The sequence below is a fragment of the Pelophylax lessonae genome (genome assembly GCF_965119305.1).
Source record: "Pelophylax lessonae genome assembly, chromosome: 4".
In the NCBI taxonomy this organism is placed as follows: domain Eukaryota; kingdom Metazoa; phylum Chordata; class Amphibia; order Anura; family Ranidae; genus Pelophylax; species Pelophylax lessonae.
In genome coordinates, this window is record NC_138771.1 from 419,725,324 (window position 1) to 419,746,422 (window position 21,099).

The window sequence follows — 21,099 nt, forward strand, 5'->3', positions numbered from 1 at the left end:
TTCAACTCTTTCCAAAATGGAAAACAAGTTTTGACTTTGGGTCTACTTGGCTTAGACAAAGTTTTAATAAAGAAACAGATAATAATTTGCTTTCCTTCTTGTGCAGGACTCAGACTAATGGGCAGAAAACTGGATTTGGAACTGAAAGTCTTCTTCTGCGGGGATGCACAGTTCGAAACACAGAGGAGGCAGTTGGTGTAGTTGTTTATGCAGGTAATTTCACCTTTTGAGGAATCAAATCATTTATGTATGGATACAGACTATATCCATCATCAGTTGAAAAATAAGTGGAACTTTTGTTATTACAATTTGGACTAAAGTGTGAAAGTGCTACAATGCCTGTCAGGTTGGGGAACCTCCCCATTAAGGAAATTCACCCTCTCGCTTTGTTGTGACCAATGGCAGGGGCAGACATCCAAAACATTACAGTTGTCAATGGAACAGAAGGGGAGGAACATTTTTCTGGTGTGTGTTGCAGTCAAGGGGATAAGCAGTCTTTTTGAGATTTATAGATTTAAGACAACACATATGTTGTGTATGATTAAAAGCTAGAGGTTCTATTTTTTTTTTTTTTTTGTATTTTTTTTTTTTGTAAGCAATGTGAAATGCTAGATATTGTAGTCTATTGATAATCAAAAAAAAAAAAAAACTGTCAAAATCTGGTGCAGCTGTGCATTGTAGCCAAAAAGCTCCTACCCTCAGCTTGTTCAAATAAGCTTTGAAAAAAAAAAAAAAAAAGCTTGGAAGCTGATTGGTTTCTGTGCAGAGCTGCACCAGATTTTGCACTCTCCGGTTTTAGTAAATAAACTCCTTTGTGTTTTGTGTCTTGTCGCTTTGATCAGAAAGATGCAAGCTGACCACAGCAGCACAAATCTGCTTCCATGCTTTATGTGGTCAGAATTATATTGGGAGACAGGGGAAATATGGGATAGCCAGATACTTCATAGTAAATAGGATTGCAGTGACACAAGTGGCAAAATTTCACTGGCACTTTCCTAATAAAGGAATGCATTCATGCAATATCAGTTTGAAGATTTGCATACACTGTAAGGGATTATTAAAAGAAAGAAATCTCTAGTTTGACTTTTCAGCCTTCATATTATGGACCTTTTCGTGATCCTGGCCTCCCATCATTGTCAATATTACTTATTTCTGCTGTAGGCAGGTCGCTAAGGGCTGTTTTATAGCCAAGTGAAAATAGTTTGTGACTGAAATTAGACTTAGACAAATGAAACTAGAAATACCTTGCTGAGAATGAGCAGAGTATATTTTGTATGCACTAATGATCACATTTAGTCCACTTGATGAAACACTACAGCAATGTCCGGCTGTTTGCTTGAAAATGTAAAACTGTGGAGGTCAGAGTTGTTTCAAGCTCACTTACCAGTAAACCAGCCAATTACGGGCAGAAACCTTTTCCAGAATGAATAGATTTGCACTTGCAGATTATAAAGTGAAATTCCATTGTATAGGTGTGTGTTTTTGTGTGTTCATAATTGCACAATGTTTACGTATATATTTTTGTCTTAAAGGATAAGGGCTCTTTCACACGGTCCGCCTCCGTAGGCGGATCCGTGCTGCTCAGCGGGGATCGATCCGCCGATCCCCACTGAGCCGGCGGATGACAGCTCCGTCTCCACTTGCAGTGCGGAGAGGGAGGTGTCACAGCTCCCGCTGCTCTCTATGGGGGATCGGATGTTTAAAAACGCAAGAAAGAGCACATGAAACTGTTTGTCGACTTTATAAACAACTTTGAAAAATTCACATTGCCACTGCAAACTATAAAAGGACTGAAATCAACAGTTACCTTAATGTGCTTGGTTGTTTTCGCTATTGAAAGACATATATGTACATGTTTATTACAGTTGTTTAATAAAGCTTTTATTGAAAAAAAAAGAAAGACATATACAAGCATTAAGGATTTTAGAGGTGAGCCTGTGCTTGACTGGCTGAAGGATTAACTATGGAAGCCAGCAAAACTGGAAAAAAATGGAAGAGTCGTCGTAAGGACAGTAGAGTGAAGACACGTGAAATGAGGAAAAAATATCTCCTTTCCAACTGCCAGAATATTATTGTATTTCCTTTGGTTCTCCAAAGGTTTTCAAGTTTTTCATTTGAAGATCTTCAGAATTTATTTTTATGTATTTCATAGAGGATCTTCTTTTGTATGTTATTTTTAGTTTTAATAACTCATTTAGCTATGATAACATTAAGTATATGCAGCTCAGAAATATGTTAAAAAATTATAAATAAAAAGCTTTTACAAGGATTTGCAAATCTTGCCACAGAAGTTGTTCTGAAGGGTCAGAATGGTTAATTAATACATTTGATTCTTCTTGATTGCTATAAAACACTGAGCTACATGCTGAGACAGCTATGTAAAATGCGTGCATATATAAATACATTTATTAAAATCCCTGCTATTTCTGTCTTTTTCCCCCAAGGGCATGAGACCAAAGCAATGTTGAACAACAGCGGTCCACGATACAAGCGCAGCAAAATTGAAAAACGCATGAATATCAATGTCTTCTTCTGTGTGGGCCTCCTTTTCATTATGTGTCTCATTGGAGCTCTAGGTTTGTGGGTTCTTTTCCTATTACAATATGCATCTGCTTTGTTTTATTCCATGGCAAACCGTTTTTTTTTTTAGCTTTTATTAGTCAACAACCTATTTGTTTGGGGACAGATAGACAACAGGCAGAAAGTAGTATGTTAATAACTCTGGTATGCCAGCTTTCCAAGGATATAATTATTTAAAGCACACATCCCGGTATTTCGGATCTTGGGTTCCTGAAAGACAAAAGGTATGGTCCAATTTTTCAAAAATTAGGCTGCTGTGATTTCTGCAGAAAGAATTTCCAAAAATTGGAACCTAACCATCTCTTTGACCAGCAAACCAGAAGTACTTCATTCAGGGCTTGTTCAGCTAGAGTCAGGGCTGTCTTAAATATTGATTGGACCCTGGGCAAACATTTTCTTGGGCCCACTCAAATTCAATTATCAACTGCTTGCAGGCAGTGGGGGCTCGAGAGGCAGCTGCTTTGGGCCCCACAACAATGACTGGGCCCAGGGCAGCTGCCCCTTTTGCCCTGTGTTAAAGACAGCCCTGGCTAGAGTACCAAATTAAATGCTAACATTCAGATGAAACTCTGGCAATTTCTGTACATTGACTGCTTTTTTCAAAAGTATAAGTTTTTTTCTTCTCAAGTGCTCGAGATCACGTAAGTAAAACATAGAGAAGCAAAGTAAAAAAATTAAAAATAAAAATCTGGTTCTCTTTAGATCTAAACATCAGTTGGAAATGAGAGAAAAATGTGTGGAAATATCATGACTTTTTTTTTTTTTTGCAGGATATGGTATTTGGTATGGAAAGTTTGTTATACATCCTCTATTTGATGTCCCAAATTCTGATGGAAGTTATCTTTCTCCAGCACTTGGTGGTTTCTATATGTTTTTGACCATGATCATCTTGCTGCAGGTAAGTGGTTTGTGCAACAATTAAAGCTTACATTTGTACCGGTTTTAAAAACTACTGTATGGCAGTGATAAATATAATGCTGTGAAGGGTTTACGGAAAATAAAGTTTTATTCTATTTTAGAAGTGTCGTTTTTGTATTGGGCACTAAAATTTTGTAAAAAAAAATTGTAAAAAATATTATGTGAAAGAGGAAGGCAGGGTTGGTACCTACCGCTATTGCATAAGTACCTAGCCATTCCATTAGGAAGGATTTTAGTGTATTTTAAGGCACACTCATGTGCTATGAACGGCTTTACACCACTTACTGTATGGCAGTGATAAATATAATGCTGTGAAGGGTTTACGGAAAATAAAGTTTTATTCTATTTTAGAAGTGTCGTTTTTGTATTGGGCACTAAAATTTTGTAAAAAAAAATTGTAAAAAATATTATGTGAAAGAGGAAGGCAGGGTTGGTACCTACCGCTATTGCATAAGTACCTAGCCATTCCATTAGGAAGGATTTTAGTGTATTTTAAGGCACACTCATGTGCTATGAACGGCTTTACACCATCTTTCAAAATACCTTCAAACCACTAGTGCTGGAAAAAAAGGGAATTCCTACCCACTCTGCCCAATACCTTTCCAGTATGTTATGTTTTTCACTACAGATGCTGTTTGAGGCCTTCTCTAGGTCTCTGTGGCTTCATGGTGTAAGCCTGTTTTTCATGACAGTACTAGCATTCGACTTTTGAAAAAGTGATAGGCATAAATGTCATTCTGTATATCCACAGAAGTGACCCCATAGTCTCTTATAATGCAGTCTTCATACAGTGGCCATGGGTTTTGTATATGGCCACAAATGCCCACCCCGAATCCCAAAGCATTTGTTTTTTTCATTTCTGAGATATGTTGTGTGTCACATGCCTTTTAGCATTTTAAGTATACCCTAACCTGTATTAAATATTGCTTTTTTTTCCAGGACCGATAATACTTTTGCTAAGATTTGTAATAAAAAATATTTTTATTCTTTAGGGATTTTTGGAAAGTGAAACATTTGAACATTTTTCAAACGTAACATTTGCATACAATATTTTGGGCAACCCCAGATACTTATCCACCTAAAATAAAAATAAGTGTAACATCACAGTGATAAAACTCAAAGTGAACAAATGCGTTTTACTGTAGAAGAGCTTTAGGCTACATTCACACCAGCAATTCAACCCAGTGTGAATAGAATCATAGATTTCTGCTGCTGCTCTCAGTGGGTAGATGCAGGCCTCTGGCCTTGTTCGCTATAATGACAGGTCACCGCATGGCCACAGCTATTCATGGGTCTCTGCACAGCCAACGATCACTGCAGCTTATCTCTGGCTGTACGGACTGCAGTGAATAGCTGCGGCTACCGGTGGCCTATCATTATAGTGAACAGGGCCAGCGGCCACATTTATCCGCTGAGAGCTGCAGTAGAAATCTCTGATTTCTGCCGCTACTATTTGCGCCGGCCAAATCTCCGGTCCGAATATAGACTTATTTCCCTTTCCATACTTTGGAAAGATGCATGCAGTTGAAAAATCGCTTCATTCACGCGGCCGTAAAAATGTTACTGATGTTATTACACATGTTTTTTCTAGGAGTAAAGTTCCTGCGTAATGATCAATAAAATACTTGCGTATAGACATACTTAAATACATAAAGACACATATGCGTACGCAATGATAATTTATATTAGTCCCCTTTGCTTAGACCTTTTTTACGTGCTTACAGTTGCGTATACATGTGCTTTATTTGAAGAAGTTCATAAAGGGCATGTTCTTAGACGCAGATTTTGGATTCTGTGTAATAATTCGGTGTGTATTGCTAGAGAGTTTTTTTTTTTTGTTTGGGATGGTGCACTTGATCGGCACAGGGCCAAACAGCACTGTCCGGATAGAGGGTCAGGGGTCATGCAGAGGAGAATGAAAACTCCTCCTACAGCTTTAACCAGTGCTCAGCCGGACACTGATAGAAGTCACAAGACTGCTATATACTGCTGATGAGAAAAGGTATTTAGCAGTTTAGATTTACTAAAATAATTGCATTTCCATGTACTGTGGGAGACCATATATAATGAATGCAGGGTCCTGGGTTTAGTAACACAAATTGTCTCCAGGTCTCAACAATGATGTCGGATGTTCTGGATGACATTTGTGTTTACTGCACTAGCATCACATGCTCAAAGAAACAAATGCAATGTCATTTGGGTTTTTAGCAATTGCAAACCTTTGGAAAAGCCACCACCATGTTAATATGTGTCCTCACCACCCCAACCTGATCATATCTAAAGTAATCCTAAGGCTTAAATTTACACAGCTTAAAAAAAACACAAGTGTATTTTATTCACGATCCGAACACAAAACTGCATTGTTTTCAAATGCTGCCACACAGGTGCATAAACATACACTGCATTCAAACTGAGCATGTGCATAGTGCCTCCAAGGCTCTGTACTATCAGCAGATGGTTTAGGGACAGTAAAAAAGGGAATGATCAGAGAAGGCAGGATCAAACAACCCACAAGTTTTTTTTACACTTTTTGTTGTCTTCATGAGGTGGGGGTCTAGATCTGGTTAGTGGGGACCTCCATGCAGCTGTGCGGCAACAGATAATTTCTAATATAGAAGTGATCTATTTTTGTCTGGAGAAACTGGACAGAGTTGCAACAGCTCTGCCTGAACCTTCGTATTTGGAGGATGTGCCATTACTTTATTTTTAATGTCACATCACTTCCAATATAAACATAATCTGTGGAATGTATCAAAACTGGAGCAGTTGTGCATGGCAACCAATCTGCTTCTATCTTTCATTTTCAAAGATTTAACAAGCTTAAGTTAGAATCTGATTGGTTGTCATGCAGAGCTGCTACAGATTCTGTCTGCTCTAGTGATACTTTCCCCACAATGTATTTTGTTTGTAGTGATCTGCGACAAGGGCTTCTATTAAGTGCTGTGTAACCAGATTTGAAGCCCCTGAGCTGATCTTTTCAGCTCATAGCCTGCATCCAACACTATGCCTATCACTGAATGCCATTTTAAAAACCTCTCCTGGGACTCAAGTGATTTTATTTAGATGGAATTTAATGCTGCAAGCCTTACTTGATTCAAGACATGATTGAATATCACTCTTCAAAAATATCATAAAATCACATAATTTAAAAAAAGAACAATGTGTACCCTACTTTTGCTCTGTTAGAGGACAAACTTTTCTCCAAGATATATGTACGCTTTATAGATGTTTGGGTATGTAATGAGGTAGCATACTTTGCAACATTATAGATACAAAATAGGTTCTGCCCCAGATCTAAAATACCCCAGTCTAAACTAATTTTCAAATTATATCTCTTCTTTTAGCCAACAGAAAGGTGGATAATTCCACGGACTTTGGGGTAATTGCCAAGTGCTTTGTTCATTTATTATAATTTATGGGTTTTGTAATAGGCATTCTCATTAAATCTGAGGTTCTGCACAATAGAAGGATTGTACCCCTTGTATTGTAAATTACATCAGAATTGTTTTTTAGTCATAGACCACAAGCAGTTGTTGATTAGTGACTTATCTTTACTTCTAGGAAACTAACAACTACTTTTGCTTTTTATTTTAAGATCCTAATTCCTATTTCACTCTACGTGTCCATTGAGTTGGTGAAACTGGGCCAGATTTATTTCATCCATAATGACATTGACTTATATGATGAGGAGATTGATTTGTCTGTTCAGTGTCGGGCATTAAATATCACAGAGGATCTTGGTCAAATCCAGTACATTTTCTCTGATAAAACAGGAACTCTGACAGAGAACAAAATGGTTTTTCGCAGGTGTACAATTGTGGGAAATGAATACTCTCATCAGGAAAATGGTAAGCCGCCTATTTACACATCCAGGCCTCAACAAGGAACATTATTAAAATTGAAGATACTGCAGAAAGTTCACACTTTATTCCAGAATGTGTAACAGCATTTACACTTTACCAGTCATAAAATCAAGAAAATGTCTGTTCTTTCCTTTCAGACATTCCAGCAACCAAAGGTCATAGCAACTGGGATATATGGGGATAGAGCCAGAGCCTCTGTCGGGTTTTAATTGCTATTTGTATCTCTATTGGAGATATTAACTCGTGTTAGGGCAGGAAATGTTGAGAGCTTGAAGAAATCTTCAAGACCATGAACAAAAACACTTGCTTGTTATATATGCAGTGTCTGCTTCCTGTTGAAACTCTCATATCACTCACAGACACAGTCTGACTGACAACCAGGATTAATAAAGATTAGAGACCACAGAGAATCTATTGCTATTTTTTACCTAGGCTTTAGGCCTTAAAAGGGTGCTCTGGAAAATAAAAAAATAGCAAGGTTCTAATGTGTCCTATTCATTCTTGTGATAGTAAGCATTTGATAGGTCCACTTGAAAAAAAAAATCACAGCCCATGTAAAACTGACTATACACTAATCAAATTTCGGCAGGTCTCTGCCAGTGAAATGAAAGCAGTTAGTGGCGCCACTGGCACCACACTACCTATCATCCTTCAATCTGAGAATGAAAGGAGCTGGACAGGTAATTCAAAGCTGAACAGTGCCTGTAGCCAATCCAGTGTTTAGCATGGATAGTAGAATCTGTTACCTTGCAGACTGAGCAATAAAAATCTATTCACATATGGCCAGCTAAGTTTATACTGACCCATTTGTGTGGATACATGAATAGATATCCAGGGTTCATGAAGTTGATAGACTTGTGTCGTTTGTCAACCTTACCATCTAACTTGATCAAGTAGGACTTCGTTGAGCCAAATAAAACTCCACCCAATAACAAAACCTTTTTTCCCGAGTATTCTTTTTATTAATTTGCAATACATTGTTTACCTAAACTGTATAGGGCGTATATATGATATATTCTCTATTAATTAGACGTTTTAGTACTTCAAGAAAAAAACAGCATATAATGTTCAATATCATGTTACGGTTTTTCTGGTTTTACATAAATTTTCCAAATTTGAATAGACAAAAGTATAACAGATGTTTTAAGTATTTATAATGCATCTGTCTCCCTAAGTGTAAAAGACAGTTAAACAGAAGCTTCCCATAATTGCACTGTGCCTCTTGCTATCAAACAAACTGAAGAGATTAGCTAGAAACCACACTGTCATTTTTACTTTTTTTTTCACACAAAACAGCCATACAGAAAAAGCTGTTCACATTTCAGCAATGAATTTAATTAGTGATTTAATGTTAATTTCTTATTCACAGCCAAGCGTCTAGAAACTTACAAAGAAGAGGATTCAGATGATGAGGATTTGTCAAAACTCAGGAACCTTTCCTTGTTTGATCTTGAGGCTGGAAACCAGTCCACTGTGAGACATAAAGGCACACGGGCACTGAGACGGTGCCAAAGTGCTCGACCCAACATTCAAGGGCATTTTAGGAAAAAATCAGAAGGACGTTTTGATATTTCACAGGTGGCATTTAGCAGTCCCATTGTAAGTATTTTAATTACATGGATATTCTATTGTTCAGTTCAGTATTGCATTAATAGACAAGCCTTTTACAGATTAGCCACACACACTGCTAATTTAAAGTATTCTGCTATGGTTTCTGTGTGTCCTAACCAGCCACTTTGTTCTGCATTTCTGAGTCAAGAAGAAACAGTCATCACTATGTGGAGGATGGATTGGCAGTAAGCACAATGTTTTTCAGGGTATTGAGTCCTACATTGCATAAAACTTCTTCTTGCATGAAAAAGTGCTAAGAAGGGATAAATCATTTTCATAGCTCCCATTTAAGTGATTCCCTGCTTTTCAGTTAGTCCACAGCTGTCCTTTAGCAAAAGGGTATTTTAGCAGAAAAATGTCTGCTCAACTTTGGGCCTCAGGGCAATTTTTTTTAGCTTGGATAGCATTGTCATTTCTTATGTAAATGGGTATTAAAATATGAATCCCATAAATGGAAAAATTATCATTCACTCCCTTTTGCAACAGGGCCATTAGAGTCCTCCTATAGAAGAAATAGACACACTGAAGAGATCCTGAATGATGAGGTTTTTCACCTGAGTCTCAGGCATGTTTACTGTTAGGGTTCTCTTGATTGAAGTTGGGCTTTAAATCTACATCCAGCCTCCTAGATTGTATTGACTCCTAGATTATATAGTGACTTGTTCTTCATCACAATAAAAAAGTGTTCACAATCAAGAGCATCTCAATGCTTCACTGGGCCCTAATAGAGCTATAATGTCATTGTACAAGTAGCTCAGTTACATAATCAATCTGCTGATAGGTGGCTTGCAAACAGGATTTGTCCAGTCTTGCTGTCCCTTTGGCAGTCGCATTTCACGTTATTTATGTCCTGGTGTATGGTTTCGATGGAATTACAGGCACCTGTGCAATAATTTCAATGATAACCATTTTGCCTCAGGAATCATTGTTATACATTGAGTGAGAATAAATATAGATTGATTACAGATCCGCATTGTTACGAGAAGCAATCCCTGCATAGAACTGTGAAATAAAAAATAAAATACTGTAATTTGTAAGAATGAAAGAGGACAGATTTACTACTCGACAATAAAGCCGTTGGTTTCTTGAACAGCTGTTAACAACATCAGTATCCAGCATCATTAAACAAAATCAGTATCTCAGTAACCCTCCTGCAGGATACAAGCACTTTTTGATAGTAATTCTCTGCCCATTTCCAAAGCTAGTTAAGCCATCAAAATTAAAGTGTAAAATATAGTGTTTGAATTTAGCCAAGCAGTTGCTTAATTCCTTCCAAGAATTGTTTATTAATTCTACACAGTTCTACCTAATTACTGTATTGTACAGACTAGTAAAACTTTGCATTATTACAAATATTTTATTATTGTTACAGTATTACCAATTAATAAAATGATTGGTTCATATCACCTCAAATTTAAACAGTAACTGTACCTTTTAACAGTACTAATTCTGGTTTTCCTTCACTACCACATAAATTTTGTAAATGCATGACTACACCTTACTTATACTTCCCACCATTTACTCCGCCTGATTATCCCCATCTCTGGTGTGAGATACTGGGCAATCATTTTCAATGCTTGCAGCATTTTTGAAGTAACACTGGGGCACAAAACTGACATCATAGCCTTTTGGCAATATATCCTCAAATATGGTATAGGTTTGCATCTACAAAGTTCCTGCAAAAGGTGGAGCAGGGACTTAATCAGGACAGCACCATCAAAGGTACAGTTCCCTATTGGCCTAGGCCAGGGATCCTCAAGCTATGGCCCTCCAGCTGTTGCAGAATTACACATCCCACGAGCCATTGTAAAACTCTGACATTCACAGACATGACTAGGCATGATGGGGGTTGTAGTTCCTGAACAACTGGAGGGCCAGAGTTTGAAGACTCCTGGCCTAGGCCCTAGGGATTGAAAAAAAAACGCTGTTTTTATTTTTTGTCTATCTTGGTCCTCTTGGGGAAAGTCTCTTGCTGCCCACAATATACAACTGGAAATAAATGCAAAACTCCTCCAGAGTGAAGGACCTTCCATTAATGGCAATTTACCCAAATTAGATATTCTAGTATTGGTTAGAGGAAAATATCTGGAAAAAAAGTTTATTTTTTATTTTTTGAGGATCAACAGTTTCCCCTGTATTTCCTGAAGTCATACTGCACTACTGGTCAGGTGTGGCTTCAGAAAGTACATATGATAGACTCTTGCCTTTCCCTTTTGTCCCTTTTTGATATTATAACTTATTCAATATTTGTAGAATTTATAATTGGGAAAATACCATTATTGGGTGGACTTGACCTGTGGTGTAAGCTATTATAGACACAATTGAAGAGTGTTTGTGCATATTGGTCAGTTTTCTTGCTGTCAGTGCAACTGATATCTGCTTTTCAAGTTATTTGTTATAAATATCACCTATACATATAGTTTATTTTCCTGAAGCAATTTTCCTATTTTTACATCATTCTATGGGACGCTTTTGACACTGAGGCCAAATAATATAGATTCTTATAATTTTATCCTTGATACACTCAGAATGTGCTCCAGCAGTCTCCAAAGAATATTTACAATAAGGCAGCTAATCATAATATATCTTTTAATTAAACCAAGGCTATATTAGTGGGTATAGACTCTTTCCCTTTAAACCTCTAAGCACATGTCTGCGTTCACAAGAATCCTTTTATCTCCATTATGTAATTAAAAGGCTTTCTGTGAATGAATAGCAAGTTGCTAAATTAAGTGCCTCTAAGTTAACAAGCCAAAGTCAGACATTTATACAGTGCACAATTGACTATACAAGTCATGTATGAGGAACTACAGCATTTTAACTTGATTAATTATGTATAATGTCATTGTACTGTAACCGTATTTACAAATTAGTTTTATCTTCCACATTGCTGTTCTTTTAATTGTTTGATGGATCATCGCTAGCGTGTACATCTGGGGCAATATTCATCTTTTCTGGGAAGTTAATAAATTGCTAATGATATTTTCTTTACCCCGTGACAGATATTAGAAAAAGCACATTTGCAACTCTTATAACTCCAATTTTTATATATAATTTATATATATTTCAAATATCTTATTTTTTTTGGCAGGGAGAACCCTTCCCCAGTAGTGCTCACTTAGTTCATAACCACATCCAAACTTTAAATCTTAAAGTGATACTGAATTAAATTTTAATTTTAGTTAAAAATAACAAACAAGTTATATTTACCTTTTCTATGCAGTTGGTTTGCACAGAGCAGCCCCGCTTCTCCGTCTTCCAGGGTCCCGCTTCGGTGCTCCTGGACACTCCCTTCTGTTAAACGCCCCCACAGCCAGCAGCTTGCTTTGGGGGTACCCGAGTCGAGCCCCTGCTCTGTGTGCCCATTCAAACATGCAGCCACTGCCCGACCCTGCCCCTTTCTCTCCTCAATGCCTGACTGAATTTGACAGCAGTGGCAGCCAATGGTGCTGCGCTGCTGTCTCAGCCAATGAGGAGGAGATTCCAGGCAGCCAAGACACTCCTTGTGGGATCCAGATGTGGCTCAGGTAAGTATTGGGGGGCTAAGAGGGGCTGCTGCACAAAGGCTTTTTATCTTAATGCATAGAATGTATTAAGATAAAAAAAACTTTCTGCCTTTACAATCATTTTAACCATAGCTTTGCTTGCATAACCAACCAACAATACAGGAAACTAAAACACTATGCTGATCCATCAAACATGCATTTATGTTTAGTATCTATAAACATTTTTAACAATACAGTACCATGAGGTTCAAATTTAAAATCTAAAAAATCCTTTCACATATTTAATTCTTGCACCATAGATTATTATGTTTATATACAATTCTGAGTAAAAAGATAGTAGCATTGCATTTTGCAGCATAGTGTTGTAAACAAACACAAAACGCACGTAACGCAATGCACACCTATTATTTTTTATAATCCCTTAAATTTTGCGCAAGTGGTTTAAGAACAGAAGTTGAGTGAATCTCCCAAACAGGGATGCAGACTACAATAATATTGTATCCAAAACTTTCCATAATTGCTTTGATTGGAATTTCAGTTTAAACCGATTGGTAACTATATGTGACATTAATAGCCCCTATAATTACATCCAGAAACCGAAAACTTGCAAAATATTAGAAAATAAATAAATGGTAATTCCAACTATATTGTAAAAGTTCACAAAGTCTCCAGATAAATTTGTGGTGTTATGTGGATATCTCATTAATAAGAGTTGTCCATTTCTATGTCTGTTTCTGCCTAATCAATTGGACAAACACTCATCCTAAGTAGACCATCTTCATTAAAGAAAACCTAAAGAATTCTTATCACCTAGAATCCAATCATCACTTGTCTTCAATTAGCAGAATGCACTTCAAATAATATTTAAGCACAATCTCCCCTCAGTGCAAAACTCAACTGATGGTACAAGGTACATGTGCTTGAAATAGTGTAGAAGCGATTAATAAAAAACATGATAAAACAAGATAAAAACATATACTGCACACAGCGCTATTGGAAGTGAGTTACTGCAAAGTCTATGTCTATATTTAAAAAGAAAACTTTCAAACATTTTACATTTTAAACTGTAATAGAGCTAAAATCTTACGATGGGGACAATTTGTTCTCTTTCACTTTCTGGAGTGTCTCTGTGACAATTAGTGAGAGAAAACATCCCTGATTGTGACACAGACCTCAACAAGATATTGACAGAGGTTCTAACCTTACCACACTCTATTAATAGTGTATTCAAATCACTGTATTGTATTTTAAATTATTATTTTTTTTAATCTGTGGATAATGAGTAGGGAGTATTTAGAAGAACAAGTTAAATACTAGGTGTGTGGAGGGAGTATATACTACTGTACCCATTAGAAACAGCTATGTGTATTTTTTGCTTATATATTACCATATTTTGCATTCTAGTACTATTCTGTGGGCCGGTTCACACCACAAAATCTGCATTCCAGGTGTGTTCCAGGATATGTGTTTTTCATGCGTTCCAGTGTGGTTTTTTTTTCACCTCCTTTTTTTTTTTTTCTTTATCTCAATTGAGGACATCCATGTTTCAGATGTGTTCCATACAGAAAAATGCACCATATTCTATGTTTGTTGACTTGCAGTGGAATGCACTGTACTGGTCTGAATTGGGACCATTAGAATCCATGTTAAACACTGTCCATGTATTTTTGGTGCAGAAAAAAAATGCACAGGAATGCATCTAATGTGAACCAGTCCTTAAAGGAGTTGTAAAGTCAGAAGACTCCTGTGTGTAGCAGCCTCCCCAGCACCCCCTAATACTTAAACCCCTTCTCTCTCCAGCGATGTCCACGAGTCTCTCGGCTATCCGGGACTCTCTCTCCTTATTGGCTGAGACACAGCCGCGGTGCAAATTGGCTCCCGTGGCTGTCAATTAAGGTCAGTTAGCCAATCAGGAGATAGAGGGGGCAGGGCCAAATGGCAGGTCCATGTCTGAATAGACAGACAGAGCTCCAGCTGGGCTTAGGTGCCCCCATAGCAAGCTGCTTGCTGTGGAGGCACTCAATGGGAGGGAGGGGCTAGGAGCAGCGACGAGGACCAGAGAAGAGGAGGATCTGGGCTGCTCTGTGCAAAACCAACTGCACAGAGGAGGTATGTATAACATGTTTGTTATTCAAAAAACAAAAAAAAACTATACAATCACTAATCACTTTAACAAGAGAAACTCAGATTGAACATTTTTTTTTTTTTTATTCTGTAAAGCTTTTGCTACTACCAGCTTCCTTACTTCCACTTCTCTTTATTATTATTGTTTTATAATATATCACTGTCAAAATCAAGGCCGAAAGCTATATAGGGCCCGAAACTGACAAATTTGTAAGGGCCAGTTCACACCACATGCAGTCCAGTGCGTTTTTTTCTGCATCCAAAGTACATGGAAAATAGGTTATATGGTTTCCAATGGCATAGTTCACACCAGTGCAGCCAGTTCATGGATGTTTCAGTTCCAGAAAAAAAGTAGAACATGCTTCATTTTTCCTGCAATGGACTGTACTGGAATGTGGTAAAACACACCAGAACGTATCAAAAAGCATTACAAATGCACTGGACTCCAGTGAAGTGTAAATGAAGACGAAAAAATAAGAAAAAAAAGCATCTGGAATGCATCCGGAAATGCATCAAAAACACACTGGAACGCATTAAAAACGCATTGAAAAATGCATCCAGAAACACATCTGGAATAGTTCTGCAGTGTTTTTGTGGTGTAAACTAGCCCTAAAGGTGTGTAAACAGGAATGATTAATGCACACACCATTCTCCAAACATAGCCTTCAGCAAACTCTTAAAGTGGTTCTAACAGCAGACGTTTTTATATCTTAATGCATTCTATGCATTAATATAAAAAACCTTTTGGGTGCAGTTCCTTCTCCAGCCCCCCCTTCCTTATACTTACTGAAGCCCCATCTCGATCCAGTGATGTGCACATAGCCAATGTGGAGAGATCAGGGGGTGGGGCTGAGCAACACTCACAGGAGAGTGGTTTGGGAGTGAGCCTGCTTGAGTGCCACCATAACAAGAGGCTTGCTTTTGGGGGCATTCAGCAGGGTGTCAGGAGGAGTCAGGACCGCAGACAGGGGACCCAAAAAGAAAAGGATTGGGGCTGCTCTGTGCAAAACCATTGCACAGAGCAGGTACGTATAAAATGTTTGTATGTATTTAAAGCGGAGTTCCACCCTAAATTTAAACTTACCTCCATCTTCTCGCTCCGGGTCACCTGAAAAACAAGTGGATAATCGCAATTTTTTTTTTTTTTACTTACCTCGTTTAGAAGAAAATATACTTACCTTACTTCCTCCCCTCGTCGGCCACGGCGATTCGTCACTTCCTGGCTTTGCAATGATTCCTGGGAGCTGAACGTCATCGCTCCCAGGAATCAATGCACCTGCACCGGCCCCGAAGGTCAGTTCCGGTGCAGGAGCCGGCATGCCCAGAAGCTGTGCAGGGATGACGCTGTCGCACCGGAAGTGATGGCGGGGCCGGTGCAGTGCATCGTGGGACCGAAGAAGACGGAAGAGGACACAGAAGAGGATCGCGCTGGCTTCAAGCTGCCTACACCTGAGATGGCAGCGCTGGACAATACATTTTCAAGGTAAGTATTTAATCTTGCAGGTAAGTGCAACCCGGGACAGATCAGAGGCTAGCCATTGTGGAATGCACTAGCCCTGTCTGTCCCGGGGGTATTTTTATTAAAAAAAATGTCCCAGGGTGGAACTCCGCTTTAAAGAAAGAATCCAACCTTTATAATCACTTTAAGATTGTTTATCGCTTGCTGTTCCAAGCTTTTTAATGCATATGAGTAAAAATAATAGTGCAAAACAACCCCCCAATAATCAATAAACAAAAAATTAAAATGTCCATAAATCATGTAATGTTCCACAAATCAGGTCTGTGTTGAAAATTCGATCACCGTTGTGCCACAAAGTGTTTAATTCATCCACTAAACAAAAACCAAAAGTGCCACATATGCCTTCACCAAATGTGACTACTAGACAGTCACCTTGAAAGAATGACCACTGAATAAATAGTAAGGTCAAATGGGCTTGTGCCCTTCAGGGGTCAATTCCCAGATGGTACATGGATCTCCTCTGCCAACAACCCCCGAACATGTAAGTACATTCATAGAAAGCAAAAAGACAACCACTACTGTTCTCTATTTTAATGCTGCCAATAAAGAATAACACTTACAAGACAGTGCCGACAGGAGCGTTTAACAATGTTGATTCGATACTACCAGTAAGATGGCCGGGTAGTGATGTCATGAACGTGGTTCCGCCCCATATGCATTATGTCCTAAGGCTGGACTTCATCGGTAGAAGTGGAGCCAATACATCTACCCGCTGTTAAAATAACACACCCCGCCACCTCCACGGTAACCTGAATAAACAAATGAATAACCGGTCCCAGAAGCCCTCTGGTTATTTCTTTGCCATTTTGAATCTTTAAATATAAAAGAATGAACTTCAAAAAGCCATAAACCTGTATTATTGTTTTTGCTTAATTACAAGTTCTAGAACAAGGATTTGTGTTGTTCTAATTGCAAACGAGATTCTTCCTTTAAATTTATTTTTTGTAAAAGGGCAATTTCTCACAAGGCTATCCCAGTGTTTTAGAGGTGTACAATAAAAGTCTGTGTCTAACAATAGCCTTTGAATAGCATAAGTTATAATAGGAAGAATACTTTGTGCATTTTTTCCACCTGAACCAACCCGTTGGTAAAAAGAGACGCCTTACGTGATGCATAACAAATGCATGAATAATTATTTGGCTTAGAGATATCTCTAATTGGATGGGTAGGCAGAAAGATTTATATGGCAAGTGAAGCATCACAGAGCGGCAGAAAGCATTGCTGCAAGTGTAAAAATAATAGCCACAACACAATAACTGGGAATCTGAAATGCAAATGATATACTGTATATTTCCTGTTGTAAATTCATAACAACATCTTGGGACCCTATCGGCACACACATTCTCTGAAGACTTACTTAGAGAAAATAAAATGATGTGTAAAATAAATAAGCAGGTGAGTAAGTTAGATTTTTATGTATTAGTGTAGAGCAACTGTGCTGTCCAAGTGTAAAATATTTTCTGTAGTGTTGGTAAATGTATGGGTGTGTTTTAACAATAGGCCTCATTTATATAGGTATGCTAAAGGGGAGCTCCAGGGTAGTCCTTTGGGTAAACAAATGAATTGGCAACAAACTCAAGATTTGATATTAAATTACCATCAAGCTAGGAAAAACATTAATTAAGGAACTCTCAAATCTCTCCTAATGTATCTGAGGTTACGAATGCATTACACCATAACTATGTACTTGAAAGAACGTTAGCAATCAATTTGCTGAAATGTAATAAGTTTTATGACCAATGGTCTCTTTGAACAGAACAACACAGCAATAAAATATACTATGATGGCTATGGGTCGAATTTAAACCTAACCTTATTCCACACATGTGAAACCACCGAAGGGTCATGTTGTCTTTACTCCCTCGCCACAGTTTGCTCCCAAGTGGGGTGACGGGGGATGTGGAACAACACCTTCCACTTCATGCATTGCAATCGGTGTTAACAATCTCCATAAGAATATTAATTCTTTAATCTTGAGTTTCACATCCAGTGTTCCTTGTACTGGAAATAATCGTAAGAAAAGCTTGTTCATACCATGTATTAACAATGACCAGTGTCACTCAACCCAATTTATGTGAACACAGATGTCATTTGCCCAGGACACACGCTACAGAGAACAATGCACATCATTACGTGGATGCTGTTATTCTCCATTTTTGTTGTAAATCCAATCTGGAAGTGTGGGGAAATCTCCCCTTTGGTACACAGAAAGGCAAAAAAACCCCAATAGAGCTTTTTACTCATTCCATATTCTGTTGAAAAACAAAAATACAAATTTTGGCTTTAGATATACTTAAATTGTATTTTTTTATTCAACGAACTTAAAGACTTTAATCTGCCTGGTTATAATACTCATGTAAACCTCTATACAGCTGCACAAGAAAAAAAAGAGGTCTGACAGAAACAGAGACTAAAAAGAGCAGAATGATGATGACTCTGTGAGGTGCTGCTCATTAGTTGTCCAGTTAGGGTGTGTGTTGCAATATAAATTCATAAGCAGCAACAAAGGTTCAGCCTGATGAGAAATTTGTCCCACCATGCCCAGAAAAAAAAGCTTTTTCCCGTAATTTAAAGTATATTTTTCAACTTTGTCTCTTGAGAATTAAACACATGATTTGCTGTTTATTATTTGAAAAACGCAATATAACACAAGTATAATTTAATCCATAAATGTATACTAACCAACAGTAAAAATACATCTTTTCCGAATCTGAGATATAGCATGCCATGGAATCTCATCAGCAACAACAGCAGAGAATAACTTGAGCATTGGAAAAGATTATTTTTTCATCCAGTGCAAATTGGCTTTCTCTGGGTCAGCATTACCCATTTTAATATTGCAATACTAGATGGCATTGTGTCATTCCTTTAATTATCAAATATATAAAAATAACATCTGTTCTAAAAACAAACTGCAAAGCCTGGACAAGTTCCAGAGAAGAGTAATGAAATCTAGTGTAACCAGATGCCAGCTACAGGACAAATGCTACTAATTGGGATATAGTCAGAAAAAATGAACACGGAGTTCATGCAGGAAAAGTAAACCGGAAGCTGCACTCAGAATTCTTTGTCCTGAAATACTAATTTTCCTGCAATATGTTTTGTACTGTGCATCTCCGCACACTAGTTATTTTAACAGATCAAGAAGCCAATTTGTTTTCACTGGGAGAAGTTTTAAAAGCTCCATCGGGGAAATAAAAAAACCTTTATTGTTTATATTTGTTCAACTATGTCTTTGAACGAGGGCAGTCTGAAAGGGATGAGAAAACAGGAATAATTAGAGTTTTCTTTTCTGTTTCAGGAAAAAGACGTGACCCCAGATCAGATGCTGTTAAAGAAGGTCAGAGAAGCATCAGTCCAAATTGAAACTCTATCTCCCATTAAGGCACAGAGCAGCGCCAGATCTTCAGTTTCTCCCTACATCGATTTTTTCTTGGCGTTAGCCATTTGTAATACAGTAGTTGTCTCCACAGCAACGGAGCCAAGGCAGAGGGTAAGCCCGATGGGCATTTGCTTGTCTTAGGTTTTGTTCTTGTAGTATTACTCTAAGCAGAGAACTGAAATGTGAGTAGAAAAATCTTTTATGTTTTTATTATTTAGTGACACAAATGCAAGCATGACAGTTGAGTGCTAGGTGCTTGGCTACGTTTGTGCTTTTTGCTTTTTCTACATCTTACTACATACTTCCTCCATACTTTTTCCATTAAGGCTGCATTCACATCTGAGTGCTTTATGAAAGAGTGCAAAAGCACACGATTTCAAGCGCATTCCCCGAACGCGTGAAAAACACGCATCTCGCTGCTGGTGCCATTCATAGTTATTGGCACACCAAACACAGCAATGGAGCTCAAAAAGGTACATGAGCTTTGTCACACATAGGGCATCCCATTGCATTGAATGGCCTCCACCAAAAATGTCTATTTACAAGATACTAGATCTGAACCTAGCCTGAAAGTGATGCTAATGCTTTTTTTTTTTTTTTTTTTTAACTTTAATGTCACTCTATCGGGGGGGATTTCCCCTCACCTACTATTCCTGTGATGCGTCCTTGTCATTTAAGCTGTTTTTCAGTATCTGACATTTATACCTATGGAGAATCCAGGGAGCCAGTGAGTCTGTTACCAGCCCCTGGTGGATTTCCAGAATAAATATATGGAGAGTACAGTTCAAAAAGGAGGGGCATGGAACTTCAGCTAACACCAATGTCTTGTGTTTCACAGGCAGTGTAAGCTGGGGCATGGGAACATTTGCTTCTTGGAACATTATAAATAAGATATGTTGGTCTGGTGGCTCCTGTGACGGTGGCAGGTATCAGACCCCTGCCCTTCTCACTAACTTGTGACCAAGGACCAGCCAATCTCACACCCACACCACCTTTCACACTTGCGTAACAATGCCACTCTAAGCTGCACCCGGGACATAGATTTTCCAGCTTGCGTGACCACAATCTAGATGCTAGCAGGCTGAGAGTGATTGTCACCGGGCTAATTAAGCAATGAACCCTTTCTCTGCCACCACTGCTACATTATTTTATGAGCCCAGCAGATGCTCGTAATTTTAGAAATACCAATTATGACTTTAGAATAATCATCTGTAATACGCACTGTCACCGCAGGCAGGGATGTCCAGAGGATTTATTCTAGACAGTAGCGCTCTTCAAGAGACAGATTCTTTGGTTAGTTTGCATTAAGAGCTTAGAGACAAAATTAACACTTTTCAAAATAAGGTTTAATAATAAAGAGGGTAAAATTGGTGCAAATAAAAATATATTTACAGAAAAATGGGTTTCAAAGAAATAGAGACACAATTCAGCAATTTAGAAAAATAAGATAAAGAATTAGAAATAATAATACTTGCAGTCCAATGTCCTTGTATTATCAGAGTTTCTCAGAGTTTCGGAAGCTGAGCCGGTTCTCAAAGTGATAGATAGATATTTCTTCTTCGATGGTACAGGAGAACTTATCTGCTTCTCTCCTTTT

General features: G+C 38.0%; 1 protein-coding gene across 1 annotated transcript in view; it reads left to right on the forward strand.

Moving 5' to 3' along the window:
* ATP10B (ATPase phospholipid transporting 10B (putative)) overlaps nucleotides 1-21,099 on the forward strand; it is a 147,604-nt gene that overhangs the window by 78,696 nt on the left and 47,809 nt on the right. The window contains exons 4-9 of the mRNA XM_082257175.1: nucleotides 107-213; nucleotides 2,445-2,576; nucleotides 3,351-3,478; nucleotides 7,094-7,346; nucleotides 8,731-8,960; nucleotides 19,422-19,613. Coding sequence (XP_082113301.1) covers nucleotides 107-213; nucleotides 2,445-2,576; nucleotides 3,351-3,478; nucleotides 7,094-7,346; nucleotides 8,731-8,960; nucleotides 19,422-19,613 — 1,042 coding nt within the window. The remainder of the gene's footprint in view (nucleotides 1-106; nucleotides 214-2,444; nucleotides 2,577-3,350; nucleotides 3,479-7,093; nucleotides 7,347-8,730; nucleotides 8,961-19,421; nucleotides 19,614-21,099) is intronic.